Genomic DNA, 12,484 nt, shown 5'->3' on the forward strand with positions numbered 1-12,484 from the left:
ACGTAGAAAAAAAGGCGGACGGAGTCTTGTTATGTATACAAAACTGTGTGTCTTCTCATTTCTTCAGAGTCGGCCACGCACACATTCTTACGCCTGTCAAATGGTATGGACTAGCGCTAGAATGTGTGCGTGCGGTCCGGGTACATACAGCCAGCTGGCCGACTCTGAACGACGCAGTTTTGTGTATGGTGGGAGTTGGGACTCCGTCCGCCTTTTTTAGCCGACTTCCAAATAACGAGGAGGTTATATGTTCGGCTGTGGATATTTTTTATACGTGTCCAATAGTACATTCGTAGATATGTTACACAACATTGTAGCTTTCACTTTTATGATAATTTCTAGAATTTTAGTGTTACCAAGACTCTTGTCTTGGTAACACTAATATGAGTATGAGAACAATGCTGGGTACTCAAAAAAAAATGCCGTCTTCATACCCATACGGATCGGGAATTTGTATGGGAAAAAGTTGTTCATTTTGAAGGTCTCATTTGATGGTTTCAAGGATAACGGCGCTTACACAAACACACTGTATATTCCAACAAAAAATCTTTCGGTAGTGAAACAATTTTCCAAAAAAAATAAGCCTTTGGTACTGACTGACGCTTACAAAAGTAAAAGTAAAATGTTATCGAATTGCTCAAATTGCATAAGTTTCGTTATAATTTTTACATGATACAGAAAGTTCGTGGCTGTATACACATTTAATGTTCTGCTGATACTTAAAATAGGATAAACCTGTGCTATAAGTGCCAGCTAACAATCAGTACAGGTTTTCCAAATTCATTTTACATTAACATAATGTACATTAAGCTTAACTTCCAACTAAACGTAAATCTCCAAAATATGCAGACGGCTTAAAACTTAAAATAGTGCCGTCACAACTTAAACGTTCTTTAAACGAACTATTCCTCTTGAGTCCACATAAAACACAGGCGTCACTTTAACACGTTCAAAAGCACGCGCCCCCTTAAGTCTCCACTCCAGATGACAATTGTCTACTGAAATTCTCAGTAAAAGCTAAGTTGCGACTTTTAAAATGGTTTTCGACTGCTTGATAGTCTTCGCTGGAAATAGAAGTGACAAAAGCCATGACTGCTACTGCAATTTCAATAGGTTTCTACGAATAGTGATCCAAGGATTTCCAACTAAGTCTGGATTTATATTATGCGTCCCTGTAAACGCGCAGTTTGGCCGCTACACAGAGGTCACAAGCAAATGTAATATTATGTTATTTTAATAATACATTCTTATCTTATATATAAAATTCTCGTGTCACAATGTTAGTTACCGTACTCCTCCTAAACGGCTTTACTGGTTTTTACCAAATGTTATATGCATATTCAGTACGCCTGAGAATCGGCTACTGGCTACTTTTTATATCGATAAGTACATTTGTTGAATAAATAATAGTAAATCATTACAATTCGAGACTGACGCCGACCATTGTTTGTGCGACGGGATAGCGATGGACGTTGCCATAGTGCCATACTTATTTACGGCCGTTCCCAATATTTGATCTATCTCTGGTTTTGCCCTACTAGAGATAGGAATAGCTCACAATTGACATAAAATATATGTCTCTAATGTCTAATGTGAGCTATTCCTATCTCTAGTAGGGCAAAACCAGAGATAGATCAAGTATTGGGGACGGCCGTTAGTCACTTCAATAAAATAATACTGGCGAAATACTTTATATGGCAAAACAATGTTTGCCATGACAGCTAGTTTAATATACCTAATAGCGGCGCAGTCGCGCTGTCATTTTGCGGTGTGGCCGGCAATTCGCGCGTTCGTGCAGCCATCATATATAATCCAGTCTAAGCAAATCTTGCATGATGTCATTAGTAACACTGATTACCTATAATTCTAGTTTAATTGCATCAACTAAATCACAAATGTTATACATAGTTAATTCTATAGTCAATACGAACTATAAGGGCCGCGCTACACCGAAATGGCAGCGGCGAGGCGAGCACTTTCAGTGTCATATGATTTTAAACTTTATCTTCATTATTATAATAATGATGATAAAGTTTCCTTCGCCTTCCCGCGCGCGGTGTCCATGCGTTGGGTAAATATAATTACTTAACTTTAAGCTACATTTACTCAGTGATCAATAATTTGTTTTTTTTTTTCATCTAATAGAATAGCTGAATATCACATCCTTGAGTATTGAACATGTCTCACCACTCATGCTGTATATCAATTAGCATAACTACGTTTGCTGGTTAATCTAGTATATTAATTATATTATTATTCTAACTAAGTATTCCTTTAAGTCCACATTAAGCTGGGAGCACGTGGCAGCGAGCACGGGTAGTCGGGTACACTTTGTAACAAATCTCTGACATTAACATGAAGCCGGAAGTTTCGCTTCAATAACAAGACTGTTACGGCACAGTATAAATATTATGTAATAACTCAACTTCCAAAATGAAACTCGTCAACACAGAGACCATAGATTCTATTATTGTAATGTAACATTAACGCAGCATCGTCAATTCTATAAAATATGTTATTTAAATTACATCGCAAATTCTTCAAAATTCTATTTAAACCAATTCTAATCTAAAAACAAAAGTCAATTAACTGATTTTTGGCGTTTCACGAATGAGAAAGCGTTTAAAATTGGTTTGATATTTCATGAAAATATAATTTTGTATTTTGATATAAAATGGAGTGGATCGTATAGCAAATTGGAACATATATGGTTGGTTGATGCACGCGCGATTAGACACTGCAGTTACTTCAAGTTTTCTAAAATCACGGTCTAGGAACAAGATGGTCTACTGTATATTACTTGTACTGTGGTCACAGTCCCTCGGATCTTTTCTACGATTTCATGCGGAGAAAGTCAAACTTTTACAATAAACAGTTTGTTTCCCGTCAGCTCAGAAGTCAGTTCGTGCTTACTTTAAGGAGATTTGTAAGTTGGAACTGTAGGTATTAAAATCTTATCCAATAAAATACAAAGTTATACTAGAAACAATGCTGCTATTAATGTGAAGTTGCAAAGACTATAAAATTTCAATATTGATTGATATTTTATGACTGATTTTTATTTGTTATTTGTTTTTACTTGCTTAGTAATAATAATTATTGTTTGTAGTCATTCGCATATTTTTGATAACACAACATTTTTGGTTTCGAATACCTGCCATAGACGGTAAAATTATAACTGCACAATTCAGCCTTTCAGCATACAAAATTCTTCACATACTTAACGGCCGTGTAAAAGACGTTTTTGTGTACTTTCGCTGAAATTTGAGTGTTTTAGAGAAAATTGATAATATTATTTTTGTACAGTATAATATCTACTGTCACAAAACTGACCGATTCTACGGTTGTTCGTGGCGGGACATTAGTCTCTATTTGGAGCTATTTGTTCCATGCGTATCTGCGGGCTGCCACTAGTTCGAAATCTAATAATAAGTCGCATTGAATTCTACTGGCCCGCTGCCAAGTTGGACGACCCTTGCTCACCTGCTCGTTTGTAGACACAATACTACAGTAGTGTAACTCTGTCGTACTTTTAAAATTGATTTCTTGCTATTTGGATACAAAATTTAAGGCCCTTCTCACATTGGTCTATGATGACTTGCCATTATTGGCACTATGAATAAGCAAGTTGTCTTTAGTAGGTACCTATGTACAATCTACGTTAATCTTGAGGAATTAAAGACGAAAATGCCCAGAGGGCATTTACTAACGTGCAGAAGCACGCTATTAATGTGTGCGACGCATGCTCCCGGTTCAGGAGATCTACCGCATATTTTTATACTATGCTACTGAACTCTAGCATTGTATGTTTCAGCCAATTTATTTGAAAACCCTTTGAATTCGTGAGAGACTGAGAGTCATTGATAAGTCATATAAACATTCCCGAAAATATTAATATGCAAATTTTGAGGTTAAATGGTGACTAAAAACTTTCGCACTGACTCAAGCTTGTTTTCGAAATGAGACAAATTGTGTGATTATCCTTATGCAGTACTTAATGAAGAAATTTAAAAGTTTTAATACTCTGATTAAGGTGTCTCAACTTACTTATGGTCAGTTTGCGTTAAACACGTTTAAATTCTACTGTATATCACAAAACAGTTTAAAAACTGTCGTTAGCTACGAAACTTTACTCGTAACGAGCATATACTTAGTACTACCACAGTATAATACACAAGACCATCTTCTTACTAGCCCAGCACGCACGTCGCACACATTAGCGTGACGAACTTTAGAAAACGAAACTTGAAGTGTCCGTGTCGCGTTTCTTTGTTGAACGAGTTCAATTTCAAGAACATGAGTAAGTTGTTCTACTGTCTAACTAGTATTATGTTTACTATAGCGCTAGTTTGTGAGCTCACGAAAATTATACAGCGGTCATTATGCATCGAGCTAACTCGTAATTAGATTTCAGTGCACTAAGCGGGAATGAATTATAACGTCATCATCATAACATTTTTACTCCACTACGGTGAAAGCCAAATAGCAGTTGCTTGTATGTAGGTACTACTACTCCCACCGTACTTGAAGATACATTTTAAAGTTACTGATTAAATCTGTAACAAATGTTATTTAAAAAACAATATGATGTTACTAGATAAAATATTCAGTTACAATTTTCTACAATATATTTTAGTGGAACGTAGTTAAAAATAGCAGATAAAATAAAATGTTTTGACCTCAACAAAATTTCGGCTTTGTTTATTTTTTAACAGCATTCTAGTGTTATTTTTGTAAACAGATTTAATAAATAAAATAAAATGTTTTGACCTCAACAAAAATTCGGCTTTGTTAATTTTTTAACCGCATTCTAGTGTTCATTCTGTAAACAGATTTTATAAACGCTATTCATTATTTCAACTTTTGGAATAAAATTTGTCAGCGAGAGAAAAACAAACTTTTTAAATTAAATTATGTTTTTCACTTCTAGTTTAACTATTTACAGTTTTACCACATCTACACAACTATTGCCCGCGACTTTGTATGTGCAAGAGAAAACCTTGTGAGAATTGAAATTACAATTTACCTTCACGGTAAAAGTAGCTTATTTCTTTACCATAATAATTAATTCAATTAACTACTGAACGACGAAACTCAGCACAGACATTAATGGACATGCTACTTTTTATTATTTTGTCTGCAACATTAACCCCCTTTGTCTTGAAAAAATATTGTCTTTTTCTGTCATGTGAGGTTTCCAATATTTGGATATTAGTATGGACTAATATTATATTTTTTACGGACTTTGGCGCACCACACATTCCCACCACTGTACCTCCTGTGTCGCCAGGATCGACAGCGGTATCCAAACACGAAAACCCTTTGATATGATCTCAATGAGCCCGAGGGACATGCTAAAACTGTCTTGGGACCCACAACCAAATTAATCAGAAGAAAATAGGAGGAGTAGGAAGAAATGTCTTGATTGAATGTAATTGAAATGAATGTGTATGTCTGTTATCTCTTCACGCCCAAACCGCTGAAACGATTTTCCTGGAATTTTATATGGAGATGCTTTGAGTCCCAGGATAAGATACTTTTAATCCCAGAAAAATGTACGGTTCACGCGCGATAAATGAATTTCTGCGTAGCGGAGTTGCGGGCGTCATCTTAAAGTGCCAGATAAAGACAAGCGGATCTTGTATAATTTGCTTTGCGAATATTCTTAGTAACGAGGAAACCCTAAAAGAAGCTTAAAAAATACAACCCGAATATCAATTAAAATGAAATACAAATGTGGCGAGCGCGTCGGAGCATAGAGTACGGTTTAGGCTAGCAGTTGGCACAACTGGCGCTATTGGCGCGACTGGCAAAGCCGCGGTGACCCAGTATAGCACTCAGCTGTGTCACACAACAACACATCATAATTGGCTTATATATTAAAATGATAGTGAAGTGGTGTTCATTAAAAAAATAACATGAATTAATATATGTTAAAAAAATATATATTGTAAGGATCATGTAAATAAGTGAAAGTGTGTGAAAAGCTTGGTTCACAATGCGAGGTATGTTAGTTGAACTTTCTATAAAACTTTTAATACTTTAAGTTTGTAAATTACTGTCACTATTTGGCTTAATAATTTTTCTATAATTGCCCATAAATATATTTTTAGACTAGCTGTTACCCGCGACTTCGTCCGCGTCAACAAAATGTAAAAAGTAGCCTAAGTTATTCCTTATTACATCAGCTATCTGCTAATAAAAGTCCCGTCAAAATCGGTCCAGCCATTTCGAAGATTAGCCGGAACAAACAGACAGACATACAGACAGACAAAAATTCTAAAAATTGTTATTTTGGTGTAAGTACCGTCTAAATATGCATGTAATAAAAAACGGTTATTTTAATATTACAAACAGACACTCCAATTTTATTTATATGTATAGATTACGGTGTGTGGAATATGATACAACATGATTCTCCTTTGTTTATTTCGAACTTATACTAGAGCTGCATTTATGCTAAGGGCAAGTTTAAAGTAACTAGAGAAATCCATCAGTCCATTTAAATTTATTTCTCTCAAGAACTAACTCATATTTTTCTTCCAGGTTTTCAGGTGTTTGTTACGTTTCTGATCGGCTTCTTCACATATTCACAATGTGCATTTCGAAATTTCGAGTCTTTGAAAACGACCATTTTTATAGGTGAGTCAATCTGTCGTATCGTACTCACAGGCGGTTTTGTTCGATAGTTTTACTCCAAATCGAGTAATAATTACTGTATGGACCGCAAAACTGACAGCTCGAAGGCTCGCATAGAGCCGCTCGAAGGCTCGCATCGAACCGGCTTGACGGAATTAAATATATCGATTTAGAATAAAACTATCGAGCAATGCTGAATGTGTAGACGAAATCCCGACCCGCAGGTTTTGCTCGACGTTATTGCTCGATCGAGTAAAACCTACGTGAGTACTTAGCCTCTTGTTAGTGCTGAATTACCACGATTACACTACCTTTAGCATGCACAATGATGACCCAACGTCATGTCCTTGATCGTTGGCAAACAATCTGTAGCATGCACAATCGACAATTAGTAATCACAATCAAATTCATACTAATATTAACGCGAAAGCGCCTCACGCCCAAACCGCTGAACCAATTTTGTTGAAATTTGATGCGGAGATACTTTGAGTCCCGGGAAAAGAGATAGTATACTTTCTATCCTGGAAAATACACAGTTCCCGCACGATAAACTAATTTTGGCGCAGCAGAGTTGCGGGCGTCATCAAGTATACATTATAAACTTTCATGAAATGTTGGTACGTATTTGTTACGTGTAGCTGAGGCTTAAACTAAAAGCTAAACCCAAAGCATCGTCTAGGGACATGGTACATTAGTCTACGTTCCACACTTAGGAACACTTAGGTGACTATTGCTAAGAATAAGTTTGAGCGTAATATTATTGCTCTGCAATATCGATACGACTAAAATTTGTAAGAAATATGTTCAGTCGTTGTTGGGCTTTAAAGAATAACATTTCTATGTCTCTGGATTCCATTTACAAGCCAATGCTTTCGCAGACATGGTAGAGCCATGCTTCGGCACGAATGGACCGGAGAAATAGCACGTTCTCACAGAAAACCGGCGTGAAACAGAGCTTGCGCGGTCTTTCGCCGAGTGAGTGAGTTTAAGGCCCAATCCCCTACCCTATTCCCTTCCCTACCATCCCCTATTCCCTTCCCTACCCTCCCATATTACCCTATTCCCTCTTAAAAGGCCGGCAACGCACCTGCAGCTCTTCTGATGCTGCGAGTGTCCATGGGCGACGGAAGTTGCTTTCCATCAGGTGACCCGTTTGCCCTTATTTCATAAAAAAAAGACATTCATGTTATTGCATTCTGTCACATGCGATTTAATATGAGTGTGAAAGGAATAGCATACTTTTTTTCTTAAAACCTTAAAATGTCTTCCATCCAGGTGTGATTCTGCCACCGAATACAGTAACAGAGGTGGCATTCGCTTCGACCCTAGCTCGGGCGACCATGGAGAGTGAAAAGTACAATTTCGTCATGAAAATCAAATATGCACCTTATGGAGACAGCTTTGCTGCATCTAAAGCTGGTAAATGGCTTTATAACTTAAATTCAACAGTTTGGTCAAAAATGAAACACTTGAAATAGTTTATTTTCTTACAAATATAAAAAAACATTTTTGCAATTTTGCCTTATGACAAATTTTGGTCGTGGTATTCTTGGAGTTTGACTAACTGCTAGGTACATATTATGCATTGTTTACATCGAGAAGGCCAAACACTAATGTTATGTACTTAATCCATTCGCGTTCTATGTTAATTGTAAAGAGTCTGGGAGGTTTTGTGAACCTTAATAAAAAAAAGCAATAAATCAGTTTTATAACTGTAGTTATTTATTTTTCAAGCCTGTGCTCTGTTGGCGAGTGGAGTGATCGCAATATTCGGGCCGACGGACGACGTGTCGGCTATGGCGGTTGGGGCGAGGTGTCGAGCCGCGCGGGTGCCTCACATACAAGTAAATTTGGTTTTTGTTAAATGACGCAAGATGGGATAATAAAGACATATTAGATTCCTTACTTTGTCCACACCGTACCTTTTTCTGTTTGTCAAGGGCATGCGTTATAGCGCAGTCAACAGCGAACGTGAGGCATGTCCGCGACGCATGCCCTCTGACCGTATCCAAAAAACAAAAATGATAATGTTTTCTTTGCGTCCGTTGACGCATTCAATTATTGAATGCGCCAAAACGAAAGTTGAATGAAAGAAGATGATGAAAATTGAAGATGAAAGTGCATAGTGTGGACATAGCTAATGGCTTTTTTTACCTTTACATATTTTAGGAAACCGTCACTCAAATACCTGCCTATTACCTGTAGGTAGAAAAACCCTAACCTGTGTTAAGGCTGAAGTCAGACCAGCTTACGCCACTAAAGCTGGTATAAATAGTCAGTGGTCCAAATTTTGACAGCGAACCAATCACAGAGCCTGAACCGTGTCTTGAGACCCAGATGCATCTTGAGTACTGACTATTTATACCAGCCAAAGAGCATAATATTTTCATCGTAATTATTTCAGCAACAAAAGCGGCGATATATGAAAATTATGATAAAGTACTAAACAAACATGATATTTAGAAGGTTGTATTTCAGGCGGTGTGGCGGCCGCCCCCTGAGCGAGGCTTCGAGCCGCCTACGCCACCTGGTATCAATTTATACCCCGAAGCAGTCGCGCTGTCTAAAGCCGTGGCCCTTTTTATAAAGGATAGTGATTGGAACACGTATACTTTACTGTACGACGACGATCAAGGTATTGTGTTTTTATTTACGTAAACTGAATGGGACCCTTTTTTTAAAATGTTATTCATAAAGCATTGTGTTACTTTCATTTTTATTATTTATTCGGATTCGAATTGTGTTTCGTTTTATTCAAAAAATTGTTAGACAATATATTTTGTTTCATTTGAATAGAATAGTAGTAGAAGTCCCTCTCTTTCATTAGGTACTACCAAAGACACATATTTTTAATTATTCAGGTCTAATCAGGCTGCAAGAAATTCTAAAACACGCAGAACTAGGGGATAAATGGCTGGTGAGGAGACTGGACCCAGAAGGTGATAACAGACCTTTATTAAAGTCTTTGAAGGCGTACGGAGAAACTAGAGTCATAATAGATTGTCCTACTGATAGGATCCTGAAATACCTACGTCAGGCGAACGAAGTGAAATTCTTTGAAGACTACATGGTAAGGAAACATAAACGAACTGTAGACTATTTACGGTATAAATGCAGTAAAACGCATAATTTATATTAAACAACATTTATTATTATTTAAAATGTTCCACTTTGCTTATATCATGTTACCAAAGTTCACAACTAATGTCCCATTGGTCAGTTTTGACAATTATACTTACTCGTACGCAAGATTTTAACCGACTTTTACAAAAAAGTATATCTATAATAGATGGCGTATAATTTTTTTAAATACTCATATAAGTAACATAAATATATTATTTTTTTAAGACTTTTTTTTTCAGAGTTACGTCCTTATGTCATTAGATGCGCATACGCTGGACTTGCAAGAATTACGTCACGGCCTATCCAACGTCACATGCTTGCGGATATTCGACCACTCAGACTCCAGAACTAGATCGTACTTGGCCGATTGGAAGGCTCGCAGCTCACCTGACATTAAGATTCCTACGCAGAGCCATGAAATTACTGTAAGCACCAACTGCATTCAACTTATTGAAGAAAATGAATGAAGTTTTTATATATTGCCAAAGTTAACTATACAAATAGGAGTGCGTATCCGCATTTATTTTAATAAAGAGCTTTTGCCCGCGGCTTCGCTCGCGTTAAGAAGTATTATTATATACAAACTTTCATCCCCTATTTCAACCCTTTGGGGTTGGAATTTATCAAAATCCTTTCTTAGCAGATGCCTACGTCATAACATCTACCTGCATGCAAAATTTCAGCCCGATCCGTCCAGTGGTTTGGGCTGTGCGTTGATAGATCACCATGTCAGTCAGTATATATATATATATATATATATATATATATATAGATTACATTTTTCTTTTCTTCATGTTTCGAAAGTTTTTCATTAGGTATTTTTCTCGATACTCGTGTTTCCAATATTTTTTATTAAAAATCTAATTATATCACAAAAAGTGCGAACACAAAATAATGCTACATCAAAGACACAATTTTGTATCGAAAAGTAAACTCATTATATTCGGAGTACTCCAAACAAATATCCAATTACCCGATTTCCAATTATTCAATGTCTGTTTTAATCAATAAACCTTTCTCAAATATTACAAACTGTATTTCCTAATTTCGTACACAGGACAGGCCACGAATATAACACCTAACGTTTTTGATTTAGAAGTTGTAGTCGACTTGTTTTTGTCCATAATAAACCAACGTAGAGATTAATTCATAATATGAGACAAAATTCCGAATACAAATGTTTGATATTTTGACATTTTTAGGTAGAGGCAGCACTTGCCAGTGATGCTGCAAGACTAATTACAGACGCAGTGGAAAGTGCACCAGATGAATTTAAAATAGAAGCACCTGTCATTGAATGTAACTCTGATACTAAATGGGAAGCCGGTGAAGATTTCATCAATCATTTGTTGACGGTATGAAGTAACCATTTGATTACTACAGTATGCAGCAATTAAGGATAGTCAAAATCAGTGAAATGTGTTTTTTTTATACTTCTCGTTATATTTTACAGAATCCTATAACAGGTATAACAGGCAACGTAACTATAGACAGCTCAACTGGCGAACGAACTAACTTCAACGTGGAAATAATGGAGCTATCTAACAGCGGTTTTAACAGCATAGCCAAATGGAACGCAGAATCAGGGTTCATATACATACGGAGTCTCAGCGAAGTGTCAGATATATTAGCAGAGAAGTGGCAGAATAAGACATTCAGGGTAGTATCCAAGCTAGGCGCTCCGTACCTCGTGAAAAGAACACCCAAGCCGGGTGAAGTTCTGACCGGTAATGATCGCTATGAGGGATATTCGAAGGATTTAATTAATGAAATACTGAACGTTACTCTGCACCTGAATTACGAGCTCGAAATCGTTCACAATTACGGCAAATACAATAAAGAGACTAACAAATGGGACGGCCTCATAGGACACCTTTTGGAAAGGGTCAGTATTTACATTTATATGTTTTTGTTTTATTGCTCATTCCGTAGTCCCCTCATCTGGACAGGCTCTACCTTTTGACTAAGACGTAGTGCATAGTATTCCCACATTGGCAAAATCATGCCTTTAAGTTATGCTTAAGACTAAATAGATCACTTGATTTTCTGACAAGAACAATGCTCTAAGTCGGATGGGTAAGTAAAAATCGGCCAAGTTCGTGTCGGACCACGCGCAATATAGGGTTCCGTAGTACCGCTAGTTTTTTTTAATTTTTATATGGTCAATGAATGTACATTTATAACGTGTTTTACACTTCTAACAACATCATCTCAGTTACTTTAAAAAAAAATTAACGAAAAGTTCCTTTATACTTCGCCGAATACATTTTTTAGTTGATCGACTATTACTCAATAACTTATGAAGTCTTCTTAGCTGTGATAGTTTTCCTTTTAAATTTAGCATAATATTTCCTACTCCCGTGAATTTTTTCACATTTCCAGGAGCAACCGTTTAGCTGGTAGAAGAGGGGACAGTGGACTCTAACGATTTTTTCCCCTTTAAAACTTAATATTTCACAAACGGATCCCTAAATCGGAAAATGATCTATGAATACTCTGAATAATATTTTTAAAAAACATAATATCCAACATTTTCGCGTTCACCTCATTGTGTGGACACCCCACACGATGGGGTGAACGCGAAAAAAGAAATCATCCCTGCTTGATGTGCAATTGTGTAGGGCAGGTACCATAAAAAAATATTATAATTTTAAAATTTTATGTACCATTTTGTCGCCATAATTAATATTATGTGTATTCATGCCAAATTACAGCTTTGTAG

The 12,484-nt window shown here is 36.6% G+C and overlaps 1 protein-coding gene and 1 long non-coding RNA gene across 2 annotated transcripts in view; one reads left to right on the forward strand and one right to left on the reverse strand.

Annotated features, from left to right (window-relative positions):
• LOC121733782 overlaps nt 1-12,484 on the reverse strand; it is a 20,955-nt gene continuing 8,471 nt past the window's right edge. Inside the window, exons 2-3 of the long non-coding RNA XR_006036614.1 lie at nt 3,741-3,745; nt 1-224 (exon numbers count right to left, since the gene is read on the reverse strand). This is a non-coding gene — a long non-coding RNA (uncharacterized LOC121733782). The remainder of the gene's footprint in view (nt 225-3,740; nt 3,746-12,484) is intronic.
• Nucleotides 5,892-12,484, forward strand: part of LOC121733779 (glutamate receptor ionotropic, kainate 2-like) — a 22,863-nt gene continuing 16,270 nt past the window's right edge. Inside the window, exons 1-9 of the mRNA XM_042124135.1 lie at nt 5,892-6,005; nt 6,547-6,642; nt 7,915-8,058; nt 8,374-8,483; nt 9,118-9,274; nt 9,501-9,709; nt 10,002-10,187; nt 10,965-11,117; nt 11,216-11,647. Of these exons, the coding sequence (XP_041980069.1) occupies nt 5,999-6,005; nt 6,547-6,642; nt 7,915-8,058; nt 8,374-8,483; nt 9,118-9,274; nt 9,501-9,709; nt 10,002-10,187; nt 10,965-11,117; nt 11,216-11,647 (1,494 nt within the window). The 5' untranslated portion in view covers nt 5,892-5,998. The remainder of the gene's footprint in view (nt 6,006-6,546; nt 6,643-7,914; nt 8,059-8,373; nt 8,484-9,117; nt 9,275-9,500; nt 9,710-10,001; nt 10,188-10,964; nt 11,118-11,215; nt 11,648-12,484) is intronic.

Source organism: Aricia agestis, chromosome 14 (assembly GCF_905147365.1).
Source record: "Aricia agestis chromosome 14, ilAriAges1.1, whole genome shotgun sequence".
NCBI lineage: Eukaryota > Metazoa > Arthropoda > Insecta > Lepidoptera > Lycaenidae > Aricia > Aricia agestis.